This window comes from Colossoma macropomum, unplaced genomic scaffold, assembly GCF_904425465.1.
Source record: "Colossoma macropomum unplaced genomic scaffold, Colossoma_macropomum, whole genome shotgun sequence".
Taxonomy (NCBI): Eukaryota; Metazoa; Chordata; class Actinopteri; order Characiformes; family Serrasalmidae; genus Colossoma; species Colossoma macropomum.
In genome coordinates, this window is record NW_023494809.1 from 21,331,202 (window position 1) to 21,358,486 (window position 27,285).

Consider the following 27,285-nt stretch of genomic DNA (forward strand, 5'->3'; position numbering starts at 1 on the left):
AAATGTAAAAAATATATATTTTATTCCATTTAATGACCATAATAATACATAATACATACTGCAGTAATTAAATTTAAATGAAAGAGAATTAAAGTTTTAAACATATGAAATAAAATACTGACCTTTCTATTTTCAAGAATCCAAAAACTAAATTGTAACATTTAAAGTAAATTATAATTTGGATATGAAAATAGTCTTTGCCATAGTAAATACGTGGCTACATGAGAATTGGTGAAAAGATTCTGATGCAATGTAGAAGAAGTTCACTTCACTTGTAGTGTCATGTTCCAGTTCCCTTTTTCCAAAACCAGGGCCAAGCTCGCCATCTAGCAATGCATTTGATAACACAAAATACAATTGTAATGTGTAAAATGCAAATCCTATTACAAGAAAGCAGTAAGAACAACCACTGGCACAGTTCCAGTAGCTTATGTACTGCTGCACAAGGCAGTCAGTGCATATTAATACTCGCTTCACCAGTTTACAGCTAATAAACTCCTGACTCATCTAAAGAACTTAAACTGTAGTTAAGTGAACCAGTTTATCGCAACTTCAGGCAAATACATTAATATTCTTCTAATTACTCTCAACAGACTTAACCTCATAAACTCTTAGACTTTTATTATATTTGTTCACACCAAGTATCAAAAATCTGATGTTTTTGCTTTCTTGGAAGAAAACTGATTCCTGAGTACCAGCACCAATGAATTTACCATTTTTTTATAAGCACCACTATTAAAGGTGCACTCGCGAGTTCAGACATTATACAAAAAACGAGCATGAAATAAACAAAATAAACAAAATAGGCTACAAACAGTTGCTGTGTTGTACTAAAGTACACAGTCATTCTCAGCTTTTCAGCTATGGCCTTTTAGGGGTCCTGAAGGGGAATTCCATCAATTTTTCCAAATTTCTGTGTAATTCAGTGGGTAAGATGTAAATATGGTCATTCAGAGTGGTTTGACGTGAAATGGTTCATTGACTCAGATTTCTTTACAGTTGTGGTGATAGGAACCAAAGGTCACAATGACTACAACACAAATATAACCACTGCATTCGCTATCCAAAACCACCAGTAAATCTAGACGTGTAAAGGAATTTTGAAAAAACAGTGGAATTCCCCTTTAAGGCTGAGTTTAAGGCTGTCGGCAGGTTTTCTGTATATATTATATATATATATATATATATATATATATATATATATATTAACTTCTATAACTAAATGGAGAAGAGACATCAAGATTGTGCTCAGTGCTTACCTTAAGGATTTATGCCACATATTTCTGGATCAGGGTTTTCCTCAGAAGCTGTAATGGACCCTCTAAAAAGGAGGAGAATGTGATTTCAGAGATAAACGCAATGACAAAAAATATTTTGTTAGACTTGTTTTTAGTCAGACAGATTCAGAGAACACAATGTAAAAAATGAAAAATGTATGACATTAAAATTGAGTGCTGTATTAAACATCCAGCAAAGTCTGAATGAAAAAAGTAAGATATATAATAACACATTGTTTAAAAACACTGATCAGACCTGTCTGAGGACTACCTGGGTGTGGTCCTAATATTCTAATGAGCATGTTTGATTGCCATCCCTCTGTCCACCACTCTACTATGCCACTCATGCTGGACTAAACGAGTGAGTGAAACAAGCACTGCATCATATTTTAGACTATATGTCTCACTAAAAATTCCTTACAGTCCAAGTGGCTCAACTGTTTAACCCTGTGTGCACACCACTGGCAACAAAAGCAGCATGGCAGCCAGGAGTAATTGATTTTGAATGAGAGCCAGCGACAGAAAAGATGTTCTCACATCCTGTAGAGAACGCTGCACTGACCTGTCGAAGATTTGTTTCGTTGCATTTAGGTGAAAATACAGGGAAAGTCGATCACAGTGGTGAGTTTACCGTGCGGTACAGAGTCTGTGTTTTTATACTGAGAGCTCAATAATAAAACAAGTTGTGGTAGAAGAAAGTGTCTCATAATAATAATCCAGTCAAATCCAACCTGCCTGCTCTCACTTCAAAAATGCCCACTAGCGACCATGTAAAGGTTGCAACATGGTGTGCATGCAGGGTAAGCACTGACCCTACCACCTAAGTTAGACATAAGGGTAACAGTAAGTATTCTTCATAGTGTGACGGAGAATATTTCTGTGAGAGAGAGAGAGAGAGAGAGAGACTGTACTTTCTTGCGGATGACATGGACTACAATGAGGCTGATCAGCAGGAGGGCAACGACAGGTATGCAGCACATCAGTATCAGTACCATGGAGTCCGAGGGGTCCGAGGAGGCTACAACAGAGCATTGTCATTGTATAAAATCTCCATTGACTGGTCATGATCAAATACAGATGAATTAGAACCTCATCATACAAGTGTGTGGAACATAAACGTACGGTTTTCCACTGTAAAATGCTCACTGCAGTATGAGCCGTCCATGTTAGTGAGGCAGCACTGGACAATGTGGTTGTTTACTTCACTGCAAGCTTCAGAGAAGACAATGTCCTTCTGGCAGAACTGGTCTGAATCTGGGAACTCTTGTAGATTCACACTTGTCTCTTTCCACATTGCAGAGTCTGTACAGCTTTGAGACCAATAAGAAATAGAGACATTGACTTTACATCCTCACATTAAAGAAAAATGACTTTGAAAACTGACTGTACAGTGCATCTTATGAAATTGTTCTTATGGCATTCTAGGATGAGGATCAAAACTATAAAACAATTTTTCTTACAGCTGTACAGAAGCACTTTTCTGATGTGGAACAAAACTCGCTCTTTTCCACTGCAGTGCTACTTGATCTAAGGTAATTAATATAGCATAGCTAGCTAATGCACTTCATTTTAAATCAGCTAGATTGTAGTGACTTAACTGATAAAGTACATTGCTCTTATTTAGACGAATTACTTAATACTAAGTAGAGTACTCATTTTGGTATCGGTATCAGTATTGGGAAGTACTAAAAAACATGTTGCTATGAATGCATTCCTGATTTTTATATATCAACCACAAACCACAAATATTGGCACCCCTGGTAATTATGAGCAAAATGAGCTGAAGAAAATATTTCTAATTACTTATTCATTTGATCTTTCTTTCAAAATATTAACAAAAATCTAATTTTCATTTAAGGTGTAATGATTGAAAGAAGAAACAAAATCTTGTCATGAAATAAATATTTTTCTTAAATCAATGTATGCCATAATTGTTGGCATCCCTATAAATTCTTAAGAGTGAAATCTAACTGTAGTATTCCCATTCATATTTTATGTTTTTAAGTTCACTTAAGCGATTAGGAACACTTAAATGGTCAGCCATAACTTCCTGTTTCACTGGGGAATACATATGAGATGAAACACAGGTCAAATCCAGTCATCCATCGTTATGAGAAAGACCATAGAAAACAGCAATAACATGCGACAAAAGGTTGTTGGGCTGCACAAATAATGAAATGGCTAAGAAAAAATAGCTGAACAGTTGAAAACTGAGCAATAATTAAAAAGCTTACAACTACTTGAGATGTTGTGAATATGCTGGGAAGAGGACGCATGTCTATACTGACCCCATGCACAGTGAGAGGGCAGGTTCGACAAAAAGATGGTGAACTGCAGAAATTAGTTCAGGTTTTGGGGTCAGAACATTTCTCAAACCACAATCATACAACTGTAAGAGCTTGAGTCTGTTGGGCCTTAAAACAGAGGGTTTTGGCCACAAACACCAGAGGTGATGTTAGTGTGGATACAAAGATATATAGAAAAGTACCTCATCAGCACTGTGAAGTATGGTGGTGGATCTATCAGGATGTGGGGCTGTTTTTCTTCCAAAGGCCCTGGACAATTTATTCAGATACATGGCAGGACTGGGCGATAAAACGAAAACGATAATTATTGCGATATAACTTTCCTCAACAGAAATATAAGAAATGTCACCATGAGAAGGTGCACTTCCGAGTTTTTCGACATGATTGGAGGGGGGAGGTCAAGGCGTGAGTCGGCAAATATACTTTAGCAACATCTGAAACGTGGAATTATATATTTCCTGTTTGAGTGGAGCGATCGGCAATCTGTTCTCCCGTGACCAAGTGTGAGTGATGAGATAAGTGGTGTAACTATACTGCCCTACAATGAACTCACCTCTTTCCGTACATCCTAACAAGCTTTAGCAGCGTTAAATCGCGTCTGCTCCACACAACTACAGCACTGTTACAACGCTCAGTCATATTTTAGTATTAGTGCATTCCCAAGCAACAAAAGTGAAAGCACTGCACTGATATGAACGCAAGTTAACTGAGGATGCTGTATGTATGTGTTGCACTGGAGAGTGGGAGAATGCTAGCTTCCCAGGCTAGCTGTTTTTTAGCAGCTGGCTAATTTGAAGCAGGGCTCTCACTAGCACAGCATGGCCGAATTCATGTTATTGTAGTTCAAACAAGACAAAAAAGCACAGATTTCAGTTTAAACGTACCTAAAAGGAGGACTCTGTTTGTCTGGTGCAAAAGAATCACACTGCAGTTAATGCTTTTACACAGCGAGCGTCAGATATACTGCGGTACTTCCATCTCTCAAGCTACTATGTTAGAATAGAGAAACCCAGACGTCTGCTAGCTTGTGTTTGAATACTGTGATACACTCTGACATACTAGATGTGGTAGGAGTGATGGCAATAAGAAGTGTGATCCATCACTGACGTACCACGCCAGCTAATGTTTACTGTTTGTATTAAGCTGATGCTGTTGAGAAACTAAACAGTTTAGCACTCGTCACCAGACAGCTAAAAATAATCTGCTTTCTTTCTTAAATTATGAATATTACAAAAGTTGCTTTTCCAGCTAGTAAAAACAGCTACCCAGACACTTTCTCTCACTCTCCCATGACAGATTTGTAAAATGTTCCACTGTTTGGCGAGTGTCTGTCGTGTTCCGACCATAAAGGACAGTTTAAAACAGCAATTAACCACTCAGGAGCAAAAATCAGCCTTCAAACTCGAAAGAAATAATGATTTGACATTTATCACAATATGTATCGATATCGACTGATATGAAATTTCTTATCTTAACATTTTTCGCCATATCGCCCATCCCTAATACATGGCGTTACAGATTCCATCAAGTAGCAGCAAAAATAAAATCAAAACCTGACTGCCTCAGCCAGGAAGCTTAAACTGGGCCATAGTTTGGATCTTCCAGCAGGACCATTATTCAAAACAAGCCTCAAAATCAACATAAAAATGGTTCACTGACCACAGAATTAAGGTTTGTCATGGTCACCCCAGTCCTCTGACCTAAACCCCATAGAAAACTTGGGGGGATGAGCTGAAGAGGAGATCCACAGGGTGAGAATCTCAACCATCTGGAGAGATTTTGTATAGAGGGATGGTCCTAATGGTTATGACTGCTTGGTACATAAAACCATATAAAACATCATAATACAAAAAAAAAACTTTGTAATACGGCCCTTTGACTGAACAATTCATGAAAGTCAACACCAAACTAAAAACTAGCTACTCAGGGGGGCTTCCAGTGTGTTGATGTTGGAGTAGGACGTAGAGAAAGGGGGCTCCCGACTTCGTGCTCTTCTATTTCATTAAGCGTTTAATTTACAGCAAGTAAACTTTTAGAAGAATAAAGTACAAGTCTAGCATTGTTCGCGTTATAAAATGAGCAAACAGAAACAATCTGCACCACCGGCAACACGGGGAAACACTAGCATAGCTAGTAAGCTACGGCTTCCTCTGCTAACAACGGCGAGGGAACATCTGAGAAGTCCGAGGGCGTCTCCATGAGCCAGTTGGTTTCCGAGCTAACTAAACAACGCATCAGTCTCAAAGAAGACATCTCTCTCCTACTTCAAGAATCACTTGGCCCTTTACAGACATCGATAGCTCCCAAAGTCGCCTGGCAACAACTGAATCTCTGGCCGGTGAGAACTTTCGCTCTGCAATCCTCCCCCGGTCAGAAATCACACAAAGGACGACCACCTCGACCATTCGTGGTGTGCTTCCATCGATTTCAGGAGAAGGAGCGCTTGCTACGATGGGCCAGAAAACACGAGTTAAAATATAAAGGAGCATCTGTGAGGATATACCCTGATCTCAGCGCTAACGTGGCAAAGAAACGCGCTGCCTTTCATGAGGTCAAGCAGGCACTATACCACAAAGGAATACGATTTCAGCTACTCTACCCGGCCCGTCTGCGAGTCAGTTACGAAGGGGAAACGTTTATATTTCACTCGCCCGAGGAGGCTAAAGTGTTCTACAAACAACGCATGACCACTTAAGTCCAAGTAAGTCGACACGGCCTGGTTAACTTTGCTCTGCTTGCTTCTACCACACCACACCTGGTACTCAATGGACTAACCAAGATGCCACCTATCACCTATAACGGCTGATATTCGATTGATCTAAAGAAGTTCTCCTTATTTTGAACTGCAGCCTGACTCCAATCAGCGCATAACAATGCTATGTCAGACAAAAACGGTCTCCAATCAGTTTCCCAAATGACTGTCTGGAGAACAGGATTATATTTTTGTTTCAGTGCCAGTTTACCATTAATACAAATTACTAGTCTGACTTGTATTTGATGTTGATGGATCACACGGTAGGCTTACAAATTTCCATGTTCACGTATACGCTTTTCTGATTGTTGATAGAGGGCCCTTCTGACTTCAGCGATCTTAAGGGGTGGGCTACTGGGAGACATTCAATTTAAGTTTGGGCCTGCGGTTTGTCTCATCTCAAGAGACAAGCCTAGGAAATGTTTGGGTTATTTTTGCTGCCTTATGGATCATTTATTTGATTGTTGTTTTTGATTTAATGTGTGAAGACAAAGTGTTATTTATCTGTTATAGGATGTTTCATAAGATGAGTGGGTTTGAACTGGGTGACAATTATCACAGCCTCTTTAAACTGACTGTCATTAACCTTAAATGGCTAAGTTAGGAGGGACAGCAGTCCGTTTAATTAGCTGGAATGTCAGGGTCTAAATGGACCAGTTAAAAGAACTAGGATATTTGGCCACATGAAAAGGTTAAACACAGAAATTGCATTCTTGCAGGAAACACACATGCGTATAGTAGACCAACTTAGACTGAGAAAACCGTGAATAGGACAGGTGTTTCATTCAACTTGTAATACAAAGGCAAGAGGAACAGCAATTTTAATTCATAAAAAGCTACAATTTACTGCATCAAAAGTCATTCCAGATTCCAGTGGACGATTTATTATAGTATCAGGCCATCTTTTTCATGTGCCAGTTGTCTTAGTCAGCGTGTATGCTCCCAACTGGGATGATGCGGGTTTTATTAAGAGGCTAACCTCCTTGCTACCCGATTTGATTTCACACTGTCTGATTTTGGGTGGAGACTTAAATTGTGTGATAGATTCGGTCTTGGACTGCTCAAATCCTAAACCTTCACCCCCCTCAAAAATGTCTCAAGCACTATCCAGCTTCATGACTGAAACTGGTTGTCTAGACCCATGGAGATTTTTTAATCCAGATAAAAAGGAATTTTCATATTTTTCTCATGTTCATCATTCTTATTCAAGGATTGACTATTTTTTTCTAGATAAAACACTTCTTCCTGCCATTAAAAAAATGGAGTATTCTGGTATTGTGGAATCTGACCATGCACCTCTTTTACTTGATTTATATTTCTCCCTTAACTGCTCAGAAAAACCCGCCTGGAAATTAAATACAAACTTGTTGGCAGATAAAGATTTCTGTGAATTTATTTCCAAGGTAATTGATAATTTTTTGATAACTAATAAATCTGAATCTGTGTCACCATCCACTCTATGGGAAACGCTTAAAGTTGTAATCAGAGGAGAAATTATATCATTTTCTGTAGCACGTAATAAAGCAAGAAAACAGAAACAACAACTTATAGACTATATGGAAGCTTGATCAAGAATACTCTATTAATCCATCACCAGAATTATTCAAGGAGAGATTAGCTCTTAAAACACAGTATGAATTATTATCAGCTGAAAAAACTGAACAGTATCTGCTTTGGTCGCGAGGACAGTTCTATGAACATGGAGAAAAAGTAGGATGTCTTTTGGCTTATCAACTAAAAAATAAATCAGCATCTCGGATAATTTCAGGAATTCGTAATACAGCCCAAGAAGTGACAGTAGACCCCTATAAAATTAATGATGCTTTTAAAAAATACTACTCTCATTTATACTCTTCTGAATTCACTGATGATGATTCAGCTATGTCCAGATTCATGGAAGAATTAGATATCCTAGTTATAAATTCAGATCAAAAAGAAAGAATGGATCAACCTTTGCAATTGCAGGAAATAGTAGGCGCCATAGGAACAATGCAAAATAGCAAAACCCCTCGACCGGATGGCTACCCAATTGAATTTTATAAAAAAATGTCCTCTAAACTATCTCCCCTACTTCTTGAAATGTTTAAGGACTCATTTGGTCATGCAACATTGCCACAAAGCCTCACAGAAGCATGTATCACACTTCTTTTGAAGCCGGCCAAAGATGCTCTTGAATGCAGCTCTTACAGGCCAATTTCTCTTTTAAACGTAGATGTTAAAATATTGGCTAAGCTCATTGCTTTCAGAATAGCTAGTATAATGCCCAGTACAATTTCAGAAGATCAGACTGGCTTTATAAGGAATCGTCACTCTTTCACCAATATTCGTAGGCTCCTTAATGTAATATACTCTCCTGCAGCCGGGGAGATCCCAGAAGTGGTGGTATCCCTGGACACAGAAAAAGCATTTGACAGAATTGAATGGAATTACTTATTTGCGGTACTAGAAAGATTTGATTTTGGCCCAAAAATCATCTCCTGGATTCGTCTGCTATATTCCTCGCCTAAAGCATCAGTAGTAACCAACAAATTACGTTCACAATATTTTCCGCTCTCAAGAGGAACGAGACAAGGGTGCCCTCTTAGTCCTCTTCTTTTTACTCTAGCAATCGAACCCCTGTCCATTAGACTGAGAACATCAAGATTAGTGCAGGGTATTCAACGTACAGGTATTGAACATAGAGTCTCCCTGTATGCAGATGACCTTTTACTGTATTTATCAGACCCCGTAATGTGTGCCCCTAATATTGTAGAAATCCTCTATAGGTTTGGTCAATTTTCGGGATATAAATTAAACCTTTCTAAAAGTGAGTGTTAGCCTGTTAATAGTCTAGCCATGCAAATCAAAGAGACAGAGCTGCCTTTTCATGTGTCTAAAAACGGTTTTAAATATTTAGGAATTAAGATCACTCCAACTATTCATTGCTTATTCAAAGAAAATTTTGTACCCCTTATTTCTAAACTTAAATAAGACATTCAGAGATGGAATACGCTACACTTTTCTCTTGTACGCAGAATTAACTGTTAAAATGAATATATTACCCAGATTTCAGTCAGTTTTCAGTTTTTCTGTCAGTAGATAAGCTGATAATGGCATTCTTATGGAGAGGTAAACACCCTAGAATACATAAAGAATTCCTAGAAAGGGGTAGGCTGCAAGGAGGTTTATCTCTTCTATATCTAAGGTGCTATTACTGGGCTGCAAACTTACAAAAATTGTTTATTGGTTCCAATTCCCAGAGACTAATTGGTGTAAAGCAGAGGCAAACTCCTGCAAAGCATCGTCTCTTGCTGCCCTTATTACAACAAAATTACCTTTCTCCCCATCACAATATACCTCATCCCCAATTGTATGCTCCACACTTAGAATATGGTCATAATTCAGACAACATTTTAACCTTACAGATTTTTCAATATTGGCCCCCATATGTGATAATCACCTTTTTCCAGCAGCTAAACTGGATCATACTTTTGCACAATGGCAGAGATTGGGTATTACTAAGTGTAGTGATATTTACATTGATGGTACTTTCGCCAGTTTCAATGCTCTCACTGAAAATTTTTTGTTACCACGATCTAGCTTATTTTGTTATTTTCAGATTCGTCACTTTATTCAGAATCAAAGTTCAACTTTCCCCTGCTTACCACCAGCTTCAGCTTTAGATAGTATCCTGCAAACCCCCATGCATCTTAAAGGCCAGATTTCGAGTATACTAAACACAATTTTTTCTCTTAAAAGTGTGTCACTAGATAAGATTAGAACGGACTGGGCAGAAGAACTAGGCATTGAAATATCTGATGAAACTTGGCAAAGTGCTCTGAATAGAGTGAATGGAACATCTTCATGTTCTCATCTTAGTCTGATACAGTTTAAAGTTCTTCATCGAACTTATTACAGTAAAGCAAAATTATCTAGGATATACTCTAACTTAGATGATATTTGTGACTGATGTCATGTTGCTAAAGCACATTTGACCCACATGTTCTGGTCCTGTAATAGGTTGATGGACTTCTGGTCATCCATATTCAAAATCCTGAATGAGGCTTTTGAGTCAGATGTACAAGCTAGTGCTGAAATAGCCATATTTGGTGTACTGCCAGATAATACTTCAATGACAGAAAGCAAGAAAAGTGCCTTTTCTTTCGCCTCTCTGTTAGCTCGCAGAAGAATACTACTTAAATGGAAATCACCCAAGCCACCAAAAACATCAGTATGGCTTAATGACATGATGCTATTTTTAAAACTAGAAAAAATAAAATACACCATCAGAGGAACAACCAACACATTTTTTACAGGTTGGAGTCCCCTAATAAAGTACTTTCAAAGTATTAAGACCCTCCCTGCAAACTGATTTTCAATTTTAGTCTGTCATGCTCATCCAAGTCCATCCCACTGCAAAGTCTTCTGTGTGTAAATATATATTTTACTTTGTCACCATCCTTGGATTTGTAGACATTAGAACTTCCTTTTATCTTTCTTTTTTTTTGGTCATTTATTTATTTATTTTCTATTGTGTATGTGTATCTCATAGGCAGCAAGGGTTGGGAGGCACTGTTGTGTGGGGAAATGATGTGGGGGGGGGGTTTGACTGTATTGTGATATGCCATCTTTTTTTCTTTTTTGTCTTGTTGAATAATAATAATAAAAATAATAATAATAAAATAAATAAATAATAAAATAAATAAATAAATAAAACTAGCTACTCACTTAGTATCTGCTGGACACCTCTTCCAGAATATGGCCCGAGGAAGTGAGCTGTTGGTCATACAGGTGACATTGTCTAGGTTTTGGAGTATGGTAAATTTAGGAGTATCTACAAAGTGACACAGAGAATGATTTAGATTCTGTTCTTGCCCAAGTTTGAAACTTCTCACAGTATATTGACACTATCAGAAATGCTATTTGCATGCTAATTCTTTCAAAGTACAGTTACAGTACAGTTATGATATTAATCTATTTATAAGAACTCACCTGTCACACAGAGAGACAGATTCTTTGTGACTAACTTCCTACCAGCTCTCAGTTGTATCTGATACAGGCCTGGCTCTGGATTGCACAGTTTAAAAGTGCTAAAAGGAAGGACAAAACCATCAGAGGAATACAGCAATACAGCACACTTACAGACCCAGTTTGGAAAGACTGCTTGTCAACTTACTGATTATTCCAGAGGTCATGAGTTTTGTCAGACTGCACTTTGGTTCCATTTGGTTGAATCCAGGCACACTGTGGTTTTGGGTAAGTGAGCACCTGGACTTGGAGGCAGAAGGTCGCTTTCTCTTTCTCCCAAATTCTGACACTCTCATTCAGCTCCAGTATCTCAATGAAGTCCTCCTCTGTCAGAAAACCACCAACATCATCAGGAGTTTACACTGGCTTAAATCAGAGGCTTCTTACACAAATTAACTAGGGGCCAGTAGCCAGATGGCAAGAGGGGCTGGCTGAAAAAATATAGGGGGAAAAAAGTGTGCTATATCAAACCCCCCCCCCCCAGTATGAATTTTGAAGTGTCCCGTATATGTGTTCCAAGTATTATTATTGACTACGTAATACAGACTCAATTTAACACATCTTGGTTGATGTTTACTAGCAATTATTCTGTCACCACAAAACACAACTACTACCACTATTACTAATAATACTTCTACTACTACTAATACTAATACTATTAATTATTGATAGCATTGGCGTTCCTGCTTAACATGAGTGAAGTAATTATGAGTGAAGTGCTGGCAAAGGAGAGCAGTTACATCTGCATACTCAATAGATCTGTTTGATAATTTTCTTAATTCCATGAATGTATCCACAAAGACTTCAACTAACAATCATTCTAAATTAGCACAATAGCTAAGTTAGTTATAGCTAATGGTGCCACAGTGTGTGCAGTGCTCATTCTGCACCAGGTTTTCATTTGTATGTAGTTTTTGTGCATGTTGCGTGTTTCAACACGGGTCAGTCAACATAAGTCTGCACAATATGATGCAAGTTTATTGTGTTGCCAGATTGGGTGAGTTCCCGCCAAACAGGGTGGATTTTGGTTTGATTTGACCAGCAGGTTATTGTTAATGTAACGGATGTGCATTTGGGCCTAACATGTATTATCCACTTCATGTGGCCCCACTGACTGTACTGAGTTCTGCTACAGCTGGAAATTAGAATGGCCCGTTATCTGTTCAGCAGAGTCTATGAAGGTAAGTAAGTTTTTAAAATGTGTATGAGGGACAGTTATACTTAAAGCATTACTTGTAATTCTGATTGCCTGGGATCACAGGTCCTCTCATATTTGACACATTAGTAAAATGTTAATGTTCGTGCAAGCTCAGCAAGTTTAGATACACAATGTCTAGACTACTAAGATACACATACAAGTCAAATACTTGAATTATTTCTTTGTGTCCTTCGTAGCAGTGATAAGATTTTCGAAGGAAAGACATCAGCAGTTAATAAACCCAGAAGCTTTTTATTAATTACATGTTGATTAAATGCTGTATTGTTTTGTATGTGGTTAAACTGACCTTAGACTGTTTTTGATGGATATTTGTGGGCATTTTTTTTCATGCATTTTGGATTTTGAACACTTCTGGCTGGAAACTATAGAAGCAATCTGACAACACTGCTTGTAGAAACTAATCTGTTTGTACTTACCATGCACCTGCACCTGTGTAGCCTTTGATTGCCCGTCCTTACTTTTGCAAACATACTCCCCACTGTTATTCCCACTAACTGATTCAATGGAGAAATACTCCAACACTGAATCATAATAGTACATTCTTACTCCACTGAGCTAAAGGTGGGGCAGAAAGAAATAAAAAAAATCATACAGCAATATCAGAAACTCATAACCATATTAATATTTACATATCCACTCTTTACAGTACCTCTGTGTTGTTGAAGAACCACTTCATAGGTGGTTTCTTATTATTAGCTCTACATCGGAGTGCGAGCGACTGTCCAGGATTCAGTAAAATCTGTGGAGCTTCAGTCTCCTGCCTGGGCTTTCCAAGCTCTAAAGCAAAAGAACAAAAGTCATAAATCATCTGTAATGTGTTTATTGAACCAGAGAGTACCCAATTTTGTGACATCTCTTGGATTGCATTACTTATTGCTCGGGCAAGACAAACATCTGTTGGTCACCACTTCAATTACACACTCTCAAAAGTGCATAATTTGGATATTTGCTTCAAAGTAGATACTGAGAAAGTTATGGAAGTTACTGAGTAAAGTGTACTCAGTTAATTTTCATTTTATGTTTGTTACAGTGAGGCTTATGGTGAATCACATTAATACATAAGAACTAGAGTTGCTGGCTAAGTTGGTTAGACTTGCTATGATAAGCGTTATGAGGCATCAGATTATAAATAGGAATAATCGTCTTACCGTAATGATAAATCAGGGCGCATTCTTTTCCCTCTGAGTTTGTGGCACAGCAGTTCGTGTTTGAGGTCTGGTAGGTAAAACCATCAAGCGTGCTCACAGCCATCTCCTTTTCCAGATTTGTCTCTTCTTTTAGATCTCGTCTTTACAGACGCAAATGTTACAGTAGAACAGCGTTAGTATATATAACTAATTAAATGTAGTTGTAGGAAAGCATTACAGCAACATTTTATAGTATTGACTGGAGCAATACAAATTAATATTATTATTATTATTTGCAAAAAAAAACTCATGGGATGTTTCTCATTTCACCTCAGAATTTATATATTCTGGCCTTTATCAAACTGACAACCCCATAGCTGTAGTGAAATTTTGCATTTTAACTATACTAACATTTGAAAAGCAGTGACAAACAGCCTAAGTAAGATGAGAAATGTGGGTAAGAGGAACAGGGTTAGTCGTCCTAGAAAAGCACTTTATAAATATCATGAATTATTATTATTATTTTTTAATTATCTTATTATATCACTGCTGTCGGAACAAAACCTCGTATCTCCATTTATGTCGTTTTTCAGTTTTTAACATAATTTGAAAATGCCTGTTGTCCTTTGCTTTGACCCAGTATTAATTGGAAAAAAGTCTGGTTCCATTGACTCACATAAAAAGTAGAGTATGTTTTTTTCCTTCTGTAAAGTTCTCATTTTGGAGAAACAAGGTTTTATTCTTTGTTTTTTTGAAAAACAAAAGTTCTAACTTTTAACTGGTGGTGTTACATGTTAGAGACAAATAGAGACAATGTGCATCTTTTATAATTGTTTTCTAATCTGCCTTTTGATACTTAATAGTATTGCACATTGACCAACAAAAAATAAGTCTGTCATGTTCATATTCATCAACAAAAGTTTTTATAATTGTTTTCTATCTTTACTTTTGATACTTCAATAATTTTTACCAATAGACACTTTCAAAAGTTATCTTTTGAAAGAATGTGATGCTTGTTACAGTTAAATATATCTCACTTTTCACATTTTTAGATTTATAATTGTAACAATGAAGGGGTAGGCTGGTGAGTGGGATCCATCAGCAGGCTTTATTTTGACAGGAACAACAGTACAAAACACAGTCCAAAAGCAGAGTTAGGGCAGAGAAGAAGGTCAGGGGCCAAAAAGCACATACAACAGAGCCAAGGCAGAAAAGTCGAAAACAAAATCCAAAAATCCAAGTTAAAAAAAGGCCAGCCATGATCAAAAAAAACAAAAGTCAGAGAAAAAGGGCTCAGGATTGCAATGATAATCAAAGAGAGGTAAAAGAGTGTGAGAGTATTTATAGGGGAGTTGATGAATGGAGATCGAGAACAGGTGTGTGAGAGTGACTGTTAGAATTCAGGAGACGATGACCTCTGGTGGGCAGTTTGGGAGTCGCACATGACAATAATTAACTTCTGAACTAAGAAGAATATCACTACTTTAACTCAAGGGAAAGATTTTAATATATTGTTCCAGCATTAAAGAGAACAAAACAACAACGCAACAATGTTATGGACTAAACCTTCCAACTCTAAGTGGAAATGAAATAATCAAGACTGTGTTCTATGCTTACCTGCTGGTTTGTTTGTTTGCATACCATGTAATTTTTGGTATAGGGTTTCCCTCAGAAACACATCTGAAACTAACAGTATGGTCTTCTCCTTCAGTCACTGTTAACTGTGGAATAGATGGTGGCTCTAGAAATGAGGAGAATGTGATGATGCGATGATTAAAAATAAATCAGTAAATACTTTTTTCAAGCATTTCAGCACATGTTAAGAAAATGTAAATGGTGCTGCAGTAAATAGCTGTAAGATTTTTCAGGGTAAAATATATATGATTAAAAAAAAAGCTTGGACAATAATGTTAATTTAGACAAACGATTACTGTCTGCAGAACCATCACGATAAATGATATAATTGCGATCTAAATTCAGTTACAACCCAGAAGGATAAGCGGCTTAGAAAATGTGTGTGTGTGTGTGTGTGTGTGTGTGTGTGTGTGTGTGTGTGAGAGAATCACATGTAAGGCTTACCCTATAGCTCTCAGTTTTCCTAATGGTAATATAATATGGTATAATTACCCACTGGCATAGCTTCTAATATTACTTAACTATATACTGTTATTACACTGTATAATGTATGATAATAACTATGTTCTTTATGTAACACTTAACATTCAGTGGTTCTCCACTTTCTTTTAGCTGAAAAATAAAATAATGCCAAATTGTTACGTTGGCACCCTTCTTCTGCACAAGCTTGTCCGTTTTACTGTCTACAGGAGAGCAGATTTCATGTACTGGATTTTCTTTGTTTCATTTGCATATTTCTCCAGCATTCTTTGTCAGACTGAGGGGACAAAGTGTGTACATGTATAGTTAATTAGCTGGTGATGTTCTGTTTGTATAGCCTATAATTAAGTGCTATCTTTATTATATACATTATAGATTGGAGTAAATACATAAAGAGGAATGTTAAATAAAGGCAAAGCTACAAAAATGAAATTACATGTCATGTGAAAGAGAATTATAATTTACGTAATGTTGACATTTTTAAATTACTGGTGATATTTACACAAATCAGTCAGAAGCCCAGGCTAGTTTTATCTTTCTATAAGAATTAGTAGTTTATCACTGGTCTTATCTGAGGTGTAATTCAGAAGGACAAGCATATGACTCACTTTTTGGAGCAGTTACATGGACTGAGATGTTTACAGAATAGTTTGAGTTGCCAGTGCCACAGACTACAGTGTAATCTCCACCCATGTCTCTTGTAAAGCGCTGGACTGGTAGCATATTGGCTGTTTCTCTGTGGAAAGCACAAAAACTTAGCTGATACCATGATCATACAACAATATTACCTACATAAATAAGCAAATTTCACTCACAAACTTCAGTCAGTATTATCTATGGGCGTCACTTCAAGTGAAAATGATAATTCTGCAAACAACAATTAGAAAAACTTAACTAACGTAATTTCCTTAGTTGTAGCGGTACAAATAACCATCGACTTGGGCTCACGCTGATGCATTGAATTTACAAAATTGAAATGACATCTATGAGTTCTGCTGCAGCAGCCGTGAGGGATGGCCGATACCACTAGTTTTCTTTTCAATCCGATACCAAGTAATAAAAAAGCTAATATCTTGACACCAATACGGGTATCGATACTTTTAAAAGGGGGTAATCATTGTATTTCTCAAGTTGAAAACCAATAAATATATACATCAAAAAAGTGTATTTGAAACCCTTACCATACCATACCATCATCAACATTATATGTAAAAAACCATGACATGTGTAGGTTCTCTGGTGGTTTTGGATAATAAATAAAATGGCTATATTTGCATTATAGACATTGCAACCCCAGGTTCCTATCACCACCACTGTAAAGGCATTTCAACTGTAGCTTAGTATGATATGCTAGTCTTACCACTATCATTAATAATTTTACAGCCACAGGGCGTTATAAAAACAATAAATATCATTCAAAGCAAAATATTGCGGCCTATGGTAGTACACTCTTCCTTGAAATGCATTACAACTGAACTCATTCAAGTCTCTTTAAAGACACGTACCTTTGTGCCCAGAAACATGGTGGGGAACCTCCTGAACTGTTTCCCAAAGAACGAATTTCAGCTGTCTGCCCAGCTACGACTTCCAGCTGCATTTTCTGAGAATCTTGCAGGTCCGCTTCAGCCAGGTTGCATATAACAGTCTACAGTGAGATAACGCACATAATCAGAATTCTATACAATACTGTGCAAAAGTCTTAGCAACCAAAGCACCTACACAGTATGGTGGCTGAAGGCAGACCTGTCGCTAGAGGCTCAAGCCACTGGAAGGGAGGACTTTTGAGAGAGAACCCTGGCTGGAGAGTTTTGAAGAGTGGACTGTGTAAGAAAAGCCCTGGTAGGCTCTATTTTCACTTAAATTTATGTGGTTTTGTTTTCTTGTTTAAATAAAACTACCACTTTGCATCTGTGTTTGGCCTCTGTGTGTATGTGCGTTCCTTGTGTTCTCCTTAGCTTCCCAGCCAGTGTGGCTCGGCCTCTCACCAGGCTGACACCACAACTGGTAGAGAATGTGGGCCTGCCCACAAGGACTGAGAGTGAGTCCTAGGAGTATGCTGGTATAGCCGGTGTGGGTGTATTGTTTAGGGGCTTTGTTTTTCTATCTAAAGTCACAAGGATATGCAAAGAAAAGTGAAGAAACAACAACAGCCCAGGCAGAATACAAGTGGACTCTTATGGGATCCCCTCGACCCGCTGTGCTGATAGAGGCATACAGCCTGGAGGACGCTGAAAAAACTTTTAGCTTGCTGCCAACCCCAACTGGGAAGACCAGCTACATAGGGAGCAGCCAGAACTGGGATGGTGTAAGTGGTGTGACAAGGCAAAACACCATGCAGCTCTTTTGAATCTTTCCAAAGGGTGACTCCAAGCACGAAGGTGAGCCACAGCCTTTCGCAGTGGCAGAGACCTTGACCACTGCAAGCTATCTGAGACCCACCGAATGATGGAGTGCTGCAGATAAAATGTCACGCCTACCTCTTGGCCCTGGACTATGCTGCCTTTCCTGTGGTTGCTGTGGGGGTTTCCTGCACAGAAGCTGCTCCCACCCACTCCCTTCCTGTGTTGAACTGTCTCTCTCTCCCTCTCTCCGTCGTGCTCTGCAAGATGAGTCTGAGCCGCTGGTGCCCCTTCATGCCTCGTGCCTTGCCTGTTGCTTGCACCTTATCCTGAGCATGGATTTTGCTTTACTGGCTGCAGGTCAGGTACACAGTGTGGGGGAGGTGGACACTGGGGACTATGTGGCCATGGCTACAACCACCCGATGCCTGGGCACTGCCTTGTGCTCCGAAGAGCATCCCGGAGCTGCCCACCTCAACGGTGCTGCCCGGTGCTCCGGAGAGCACAAGCAAGCCAGTGTCTAGCCTCATCGCACCACTCAATGCAATAAAAAACACAAGCAAACCCTGTCTCATTGGGCCGCCCAGTGGTCTGGAGAGCACTAGCAAGCCAGCATTCTGCTCCACAGCGCAATTCAGTGCTCCAGAGAGTGCAAGCAATCTGGCACTGTGCTCCACAGCATCCCAGGCCAACACTGTTAAAATGTTTAAATCTATTTATCTCAGCATTATGTACAAACCCAATCCCAAAAAAGTTGGACCTGTATTTCAAGAGAAGTAGTACAAGGACAAGATATTTAATGTTTTATCAGCTTAATTGTTTTGGTAAATATACCTTCATTCTGAAATTGAAGCCTGCAGCACATTCCAGAAAAGTTGAGTCAGGGACAATTTAAGACAAGTAATGTTGTTCAATGTTCAGAACACATTTAAAGGTAATGTAATCTAATCCACCGTCCTGAACACAGAGTAGGCCTCTGAGACAGTTTTAGAATGGTTTTTCATATTTAAAGAACAGACAGTTCTTGGTTTCACTGGGAAACCATCAAAAATATAACATTTCTTGTGGAGTCCCACAAGGTCCAGTTTTAGGGCTTTTACTTTTCTTTTTGTACATGTTACCTCTAGGTGATGTCATTAGGAAACATAATATAAATTTTCATAGCTATGCTGATGACGCAAAATTCCAGCAGAAAATTGAAATCCTTTCTCCCATTCCCACCCAAAACCAAAACGATTTGACCCGCTCCCGCCCCCGCAGTTTGGTGCCCATCCAATGTCTGACACAGTCTATTCACAAATACATTATCCTGAAATAACATGGCAGTGACGGTCATCAGGTTCACTGTGAAGTGACTGTTCTCCAAACAGCATTTATTCCCAGTAAACACAAAGCAAGAATTAAACCACAGAGGGGTTATTTTATTTATTCGCTGGGCCGTGGACTGAAGGCTCTGCCATCTCTGTAACGCCTGACTCACACATGCTGCCTCTGCGTGGCAGAGTGAGTGAAGCGGCAGCGCGAATGCTACAGCTTGAACGCGCTGGCTTTTCATACATACATACAGAGCAGAGCAGCGAGAAAGTTAGACATTCCTGTTTCCAGATGGATAAATGGTCACATCAGTCACTCTGCTCATCAAAATATAATTTATCAAAGTACATGGTATATTTGTTTGTCCTTGACAGCATTCTGACTTGTGATTAGGCAAAAGTTTTCAGCCTGGTGGACCAGCCAGGAAATCTGTTTGAGGCACGGATTGTTTAACTAGTATTTTGTCATGAATTACATAAAAATCCTTTTTAAGTTTTTATACTGCGTGACGTGCGCAGTGTGTGCAGCCTGTGTGAAAGCACTGACCACTTAACATGGGTGCCGAAATGAAAAACAAGACTTTCTGCATCGCTCACACCACACCAGGAGGAAAGAAGGTTCTGGTCCTCCTTGAAACCAGGACTGGAGACTTGAGGGGGGTTGAGAGGGGGGCTCCTGCCCCCATGAACAACAAGGGTTTCCGCTCTGCCAGCAGGCTCCTGACCATCTGACAGGGCACCACATGCTGCTCCTCAAGCTGCTTCCACCGCTTTTCAGTGTCACAAGAAGCAGCCTGCAGCTCCCGCTATCTGACCAGGTGAAGGTGGACGAGGGTCTTGACGGCCTCCTCTTCTGCCGTAGAGACTCCCTCGGTGTGTTGGCGCCCTCCTCCCGGGTTTCGGCACCACCGTAGCACGTCATGTGCTAGCCCGGGCTTAGGAAGGACTCTGGAGGCAGAGTTCAGGGTCGCAGCAGCCATTTCACTTTTAGTTTTCACTCCAAACCAACACAAAGCAAACTCACAAAATCAAAGCCAGCCACTTTTCAGTCCTTTCCTCCAAACTAAGCTTTTCAGCCCTTCAGTTTTCATCCCTCTCTCTCTCTCTGTTCCGTCTCTGCTCTCTTTAAAAGGTGCTCACACTGCCAGCCAGATAAGCCTCAGCTGGCTCTCATTGCTCCGCCTCCCCTAGGGTCAAACGTGAAGTGTAGTGAAGCTGCCTCGCTGCGGAACAGGAGGCAGGGCCTGGGGTACGGGCGCATGACATATGGGCATACATTTTTCAAAAACAATCAAATTTCTCAGTTTCATTTGATATGCTGACTTTATATTACTTTCAATTAAATATAGATTTAAATGATTTGCACATCATTGCATTCTGGAAACAAGGGTGTATTTAAATGTTGAAGTTTTGTGTGTAAATTTTACAGAAAGAAGAGTCAGTATTTTTCCACTCAGCGTTGATGGCTTGAAACAGTTAAAAAAAACACTGCCAAACTAGTTTGTGTTTAATGCGAGACCAAAAAATCTCTATAGGTTTTAAATCTGGATATTAGTGTTTTTCTGAGCAAATAAACACTTACTGCCCAGATAAACAGCTTTTTAATTCTGATTTTCTCAGGTGCTTAAAACTTTTGCACAGTACCATATATGGTATGCAAATGCAGGGATGTTCCTTATATGCAAAAATTACAAACCACTTTGCAGAAGGCTCAACTGTCTAAAAATGTCATAGAGAAGTGAAGAAGGTATTGTAATTTTAAGACAGCTGTGGTGAGTTCCACACTTCTGCATTTGACAATAAAATGTCAGTTATGCTTTTATTCCTCATCATCTTTATGACCTCATTTACAAATTCGGAAAATTTGACATTTCAAAATACTGAAACACTTCTTAAGCTGGATCCCCAGTGTTTGTTCATTTATTCTTAGAACTTTTTATTGCGTCCATCTAGCTGACTGTAGCTACTAGGCATGCGCAGTTTTTTTTTTTTTTTAATCATAGTAATTACCTAACCTTTTGTCACGGTTTATGATGTCACAATACTGCAAAAAATATAAAAATTAAAAATATACTTTTTAATGTCACAAAGACACAAAAAACTGAATGTCATTTTTAAATAGAGGTATACATGTAAAATGTTTACCATAAAATAATAAAAATAATTCTTACTGCCTATCATTATCATCAGGACTATTGCTCCTATACATGCAATTTGTGACTGCAAACATACATGTATTTTTGAAACTGAGCACATTTTTCTCCTTCTCCATTCTGTGTGGGATGTAAGTTTTCAACTTTTTGAGTGAGAAAAGTTCTGTCTGCTCCTCCTTCTGCTGGCTGTTGTGATTGTTTACAAGCTCTGCTCAGAGGAGGGACCGTGTCACATGATCAGAGTGTGTCAGCGCAATGGGTATTTGTAAAAGCAGAGCTGATTTGCATCATTAAAGCCTTTGCAGCTTGTTTGACTAAATTGCTGTGGTGGTATTTCAAAGTGTCGACTATAACATTACTGTGCATATTTAATATTGCAAAATACAGAATTATTGAAAACTGGCACACGTCTAGCTACATCTATGTCTTCTCAGTCAAGATGTCCTACTCTAACTTGCACAAGCATAAAAGAACACAAATAAAAAATTATGACTTTTTTTTTTTTTTACATTTTCAATGGAGACGCAGGACAGGTGATGCACTTTCCTACCCAGCAGCCCGTCACTGTGGACATTCCAGTGCAGTACAAGAAACGCTACAATGCAAAAGAAGACACAAACTTTAGAAAATGACATGAACTGAATTATTTACACAAACAAAAAGAAGATAACTCAGCATCCCCACCACCAACAATAAAATATGACTACTATAAGACTGCTGTACTATTAATTTTATACTACAACTACTACTACTGTAAGGTTTGAATTGCTGCAGAAATTAAGCAGCAGCACAGTCAGCAATGTCTGTGCCAGATTTATTCGAAGAATTCGTCAGACAAGTTTTTTTGATGTTGAAGAAAATTGATGATCATAGAAAAAAATAGATCGATTAAATGTTTAAATTGATTAAAATAAGAGAAAAATAAAAATAGAATGGAGCTCGGCCTGCTCTAGCATTTTGGCCGTCTCTCTCTGTTCCCAAAACACAGATAGCTGCCTGCTACTGTTGACCTCCATCCTATCCAGCCGCTCCTGACTACCTAATAGGTCTGTTTAACCCTTTTTAAGCCTGTGTGTTGTACATTGCCTGAGAGCTTCTGTCCAATCACCTTGAAGTGTTTTTTTAATTCCTACCTAAGAACACAAACTATACAAACTGGAAAGATGTCAAAGATGATACATCTTGTTCTTTTTGTTCAACTAATTACTTTTTGGGCACAGTGTGAACTGTTATTTATGACCATAACTGCCATTCGGTCACAGAGAGAGAAAGAGAGAGAGCTCATGGATCCATGAGCCACAGACTAACAGTAGACACACATTCTGAAATGATCAACACTTGAGTATAAGCTAATCTTTAATTAATAGATATTGTATGACTATACACTACACACTAATCAGTTTGTACATATAACCAAAGAACAGATGAATAACAATTAATGGGTAAATATAAGCAGATGAAACAGATGGATAACACCTTAAAAAGGTAGACAGGACACAATTCTCTTTCACTACTAATAATAATTGTTTAAACTGCATCATAAAATTAAATAGTTAATAATTCAACCAACGCATATCTTACCTTACTAAAGATTATAGTTAAGAAGTGCTTTAATAAACTACAGGTTATTAAAATCAGTTTATTATATGTATCATAGCAGCATTTTATTATTATTATCATATTGTTTATATCCGTCCAAGTTAAAGGTTGGTGTAGGTCTGTGCAGTGTGTCTCAGTGAAGGTTTGGGTTAAGTCTTTCTCCACTGTATGTCTGTATTTCTTCACACAGCTTTGTAAAAGTAGCAGTAAATTGTAATTAAGGCTTAACAAAGCATGACACAATTCCACCTAGTTATGTTATGTAAAATTTTTAAAGCTAGAATGTGTTGTAGGTTTCTGACAAGGTAATCTACATGCACGTTTAGTTGCTGATTTTCACATCATCTGTGTTTCAGTAGGTTTCGAATAGCACTAACAGGCTCCTCATCTCTGTGAACGTTTTACGTTTTTAAACGGTACCCGCACTTTACACACGGTCCATTACTCTCTTCTGTGCCAGCAGCAGCCATTCCGGCTATTGTGCTCAAATGTTCTCAGCGAAAGGGAAATACCTTGTACTCCGACGAAATATAATGACTGTAGTTTTTTTCTCTGTTCCACCACCATACATTAAAATGTAATTTCAACGATTTTAGGCTGTTGTTTGTGAGCAATAGTAGGAGCGAAGACGAATATCTGCTAAATATAATATCAAACTCACCTTACCGAGCTAGTCCAAAAAACCACTTCCTCCACTACTCGGTTCAACACAAGTAGGCTAATGAACCGGAGGCAAAACATGTCGACATTTTTCGACTTTTTGGCCGACTTTACTTTGTTTAACTATATAGAACTGCAGTGTATACACATTAATACTGTATTTTTTCTCATCTTTGTACAATAGCCTGAAGAGGGACTGTATTGTCCTACTTTCCTAGAAGTTAGCAAAGCTGCTGTAGGTCAGTCAGCTTTATTGAAAAAGGTTTGAACAAAGCTTTTCGCATTCTGGCTACTTACCCACAACAGCTGCATGTCTTCTTAATTGCGCTGGTGACTGCATAACAGCAGACCAGAGCAGCATTCAGCACCACAAAATGGTGTGTTTGGAGGATAGAGGCGCAAGGACTTTCTGGGCCTTTCTCTTCGTCTTCCTCCCTCTGTCTCTCTCTCTCTTTCTCTTTCACTCCCTCACCCACTCTTACACTGCAGACATCTACAGGCAGATGTATGAAGCTTCAGAAAATTCTACATTATACTTCTGGGCTTCGTTGAGTTCAAGATTGAGCCTAGTAATGCTGGAAAGTTATTTCTGCCAATTCAATTTGATTATATGACCCATGTTCGGATGTCATGCTGTTCAGACATTATCCACTGTTTCTCTGATGCGACAGAAAACAATTCCTACACTCTATCACATCACCTCACTCACTCCTCGGCCTGCCAGATGGACTCATGTTGCTTGCAACAAACTTCGATCCCTTCAACAGAAGAAAGTAAATTCCTCCATGGTCCAGTTTTGATGCTCCTGTGCTCACTGGAGACATGCTTTTCTTGTTTTTCACAGCGATTAGCATTCCAAGATGCGCTTCTACACATCAATGTTGAACTCATTATCATCATATTTGTTATTTAGGCTTGGGTTAACATTAAGGGGGATCCTCATTTTTAATGCAGCCAAGTGTCACAACAAATGATAACAGATTAAGAAAAAGACTTAGCAATAAGGCAATGAATAAAACAAGCCATAAAAAGAAAAAAAAAAGATTGAACTACAAATTAAGAACGACAAGGATTAATCAACGAACTAAGGTTCAAACAGAGTAAAATCAATGAGCGAGTAAAATTTCCAAAACCCTAAGAGAAAGGAGTGGTTCAAACTTTAGACTGTCCAGTTCCACATTTCAGCTCAGTGGTGTAACATAGCTAAAAGCAGATGTTCATAGCTCAGTAAAAGCTCAGGGGACCTGTACTGTAATAAAATTGTGGATTTAGCAATGGATTCACAGTGTGTCTGAATGTGATATATGGTGGCCAGCAAGAGCTTTATAAACAAAAATAATCCAGTGAGTTTCCCTTCGCTCACAACGTATTGTAGCATTAAGATAAAGTCAGACCCAATGGAGGCCATGATTCCATCATGAGAAGTGCTCTTCATTAAACACCAGAGCAGAAAGGCACATACAAGGCACTGAACTCACAAGGAACGTTACCACTAGCCATACACTTTACCTGTGACCACCAACCTACACATATCAAACCCACTCCTCTACACGAACAACAAAATAAACACATACACGTACCTTTAACTAACAAGGCCATCGCCAGCCAGTAGCAGGTCGCTACAATATTGAGCTACTGTACAAGTAAACTGCAGAGCAAAATGTTACACAGAATCCAGAGGCTTCAGAGTGCTAGCTGAGGCCTTTCTGGACAGCATATCTCTGTAAACAAGAACAAACAGGAAAGTTGCCTCCAACTTTCTCTTTTGACTGCTCCACAAGCTGTTTTCATCGACAACATTGCCAATCACTGATCATTATTTGTTTTTCAAGACATTCTCCTTCTCAAAACCCCTAAAGAGGTTTCCCAAGATGACGGACATTTGGGTGATGCTAGAACAGGAAGGACTAGCATCAAGTGTCAAGCTGTTCAAGGTAACTAAGGTCGCTTGTTTTGCCCATTACAAGAACAATTACTGAAAAAGTGAAATGCATGTGAATGGAATATGTTACATTTACACAATTTTGCATTTCAGTTTATGTATTCCGTATGTCACTATTGTAATGTAGTGATCTAAATGATGTACAGTTAAACAATAAAGTAGGTATATCTCATATATAACCATGGTTTATATTATGTCCATATTTATATTTTCTGATACTGTGATGACTAAGCACCTCTGTGCTTTGGCCACTAGAGGACAGCACAAGCTTAAATATTTTAAAAATAAACTCAGTCCAGTTTATCAGAAACTGCTGTTTTTCCTCCTCTCACTGGTCACTAAGTACAATTACAGTCTGTAGTCCCCCTGTTTCTGCACAATTCAGCCCTCCTTCTAGCCCATTCATCACTGGTCAATTTCTGATCACAGGATATCATTTGGGTAGTGGATTTTCAGCATTCTCAGCACAGCAGTGACGCTGACATTGTAGAGTATGTGGTGCTAGTACGAGTGTATCAGACATATCAGTGTGGCTGGGGTTTTTACGTACATCAGTGTCACTGCTAGGTTAAGAGTGGCCCGCAAAACAAAAATATCCAGCCAAATGTGGCACTGTGGTCAGAAACTGACCACTGATGACGAGCTAGAGGATGACTAACACGAACTGTATGTCACAGAATCTAACTATCCACCAGCAAGGTTCAGAGGGGAATCCCACTGTTTTTTCTGAATTTTTGCATAACACAAAGGTTTAAATGCTGCAATCCAGTGACACTTACCAAGTCAGAATAGTGGTGGTGATAGGAACCAGATGTCTGAAGAGTTTAATGCCTCTAAAAGCTCCCTCATAGAAAGAAATAACAAAGAAATAAATACCTGATGCACGAGGCATCGTTTTAGGATAGTATTAAGATTAGCTTTTGGCCTAAAGCATTTTTACTCTGCTCATGAAGGAGGGATACATACAGAACGTTGTAAAGCAATATAGTCCCCAAACAGAATGTATTTTTTCAGATTTATCACTACTTTACCTTCATCAACATTACATATAAAAAGTCAGAAGATGTGTAGGTTCGCTGGAAGTATTGGATAGTAAATAAAGGGGTTATATTGTGTTGTATTTGTGTTGTAGACATGGTGACCCCTGGTTCCTATCACCACCACTGTAAAGAAATCAGAGACAGTAAGTTTCTCTACAGTTCACCATTTCACTCTCAAAAAGTTTGGTAATACTGAGATTAATAACTAATCATCATATTGGTTTATCAGTCTACTCAGGCAGAAAGCAGAAACTTCACACGCTGTGCGCTGATTTTAAAGTAGTTAATAAACAAGCACTGATGTGTTTCTTTTAAAGATGCTCTACATGTTTAAATTTAGTGGGGAAATATTCTCAAAGTATTCTCCTAAAAATGTAAAAAGTAAATGTATTCTGAATTCTGCCCTTACGCAATGTAACTTGGACAGAGTACAGAC

At 38.6% G+C, this 27,285-nt stretch overlaps 1 protein-coding gene across 3 annotated transcripts; it reads right to left on the minus strand.

Annotated features, from left to right (window-relative positions):
• On the minus strand, positions 1–27,261 carry LOC118798658 (receptor-type tyrosine-protein kinase FLT3-like). Of its 3 annotated transcripts, XM_036558121.1 has the most exons (15): positions 24,165–27,261; positions 22,118–22,203; positions 17,309–17,448; positions 16,412–16,539; positions 15,306–15,429; positions 13,710–13,849; positions 13,211–13,338; positions 12,978–13,116; positions 11,491–11,668; positions 11,307–11,404; positions 11,043–11,148; positions 2,400–2,587; positions 2,189–2,295; positions 1,260–1,321; positions 1–326 (listed from the first exon to the last, which is right to left on the minus strand). In XM_036558121.1, exons 1-14 carry the CDS (start codon positions 24,226–24,228, stop codon positions 1,301–1,303), a joined length of 1,647 nt encoding a protein of 548 aa, XP_036414014.1. In that variant the 5' UTR covers positions 24,229–27,261; the 3' UTR covers positions 1–326; positions 1,260–1,300. The 3 variants fall into 3 exon arrangements, with proteins under 3 accessions (XP_036414014.1, XP_036414015.1, XP_036414016.1); XM_036558122.1 differs by lacking the exon at positions 22,118–22,203; XM_036558123.1 differs by lacking the exons at positions 22,118–22,203; positions 24,165–27,261 and adding an exon at positions 20,003–20,545.
• Positions 27,262–27,285: the final 24 nt, after the last annotated feature.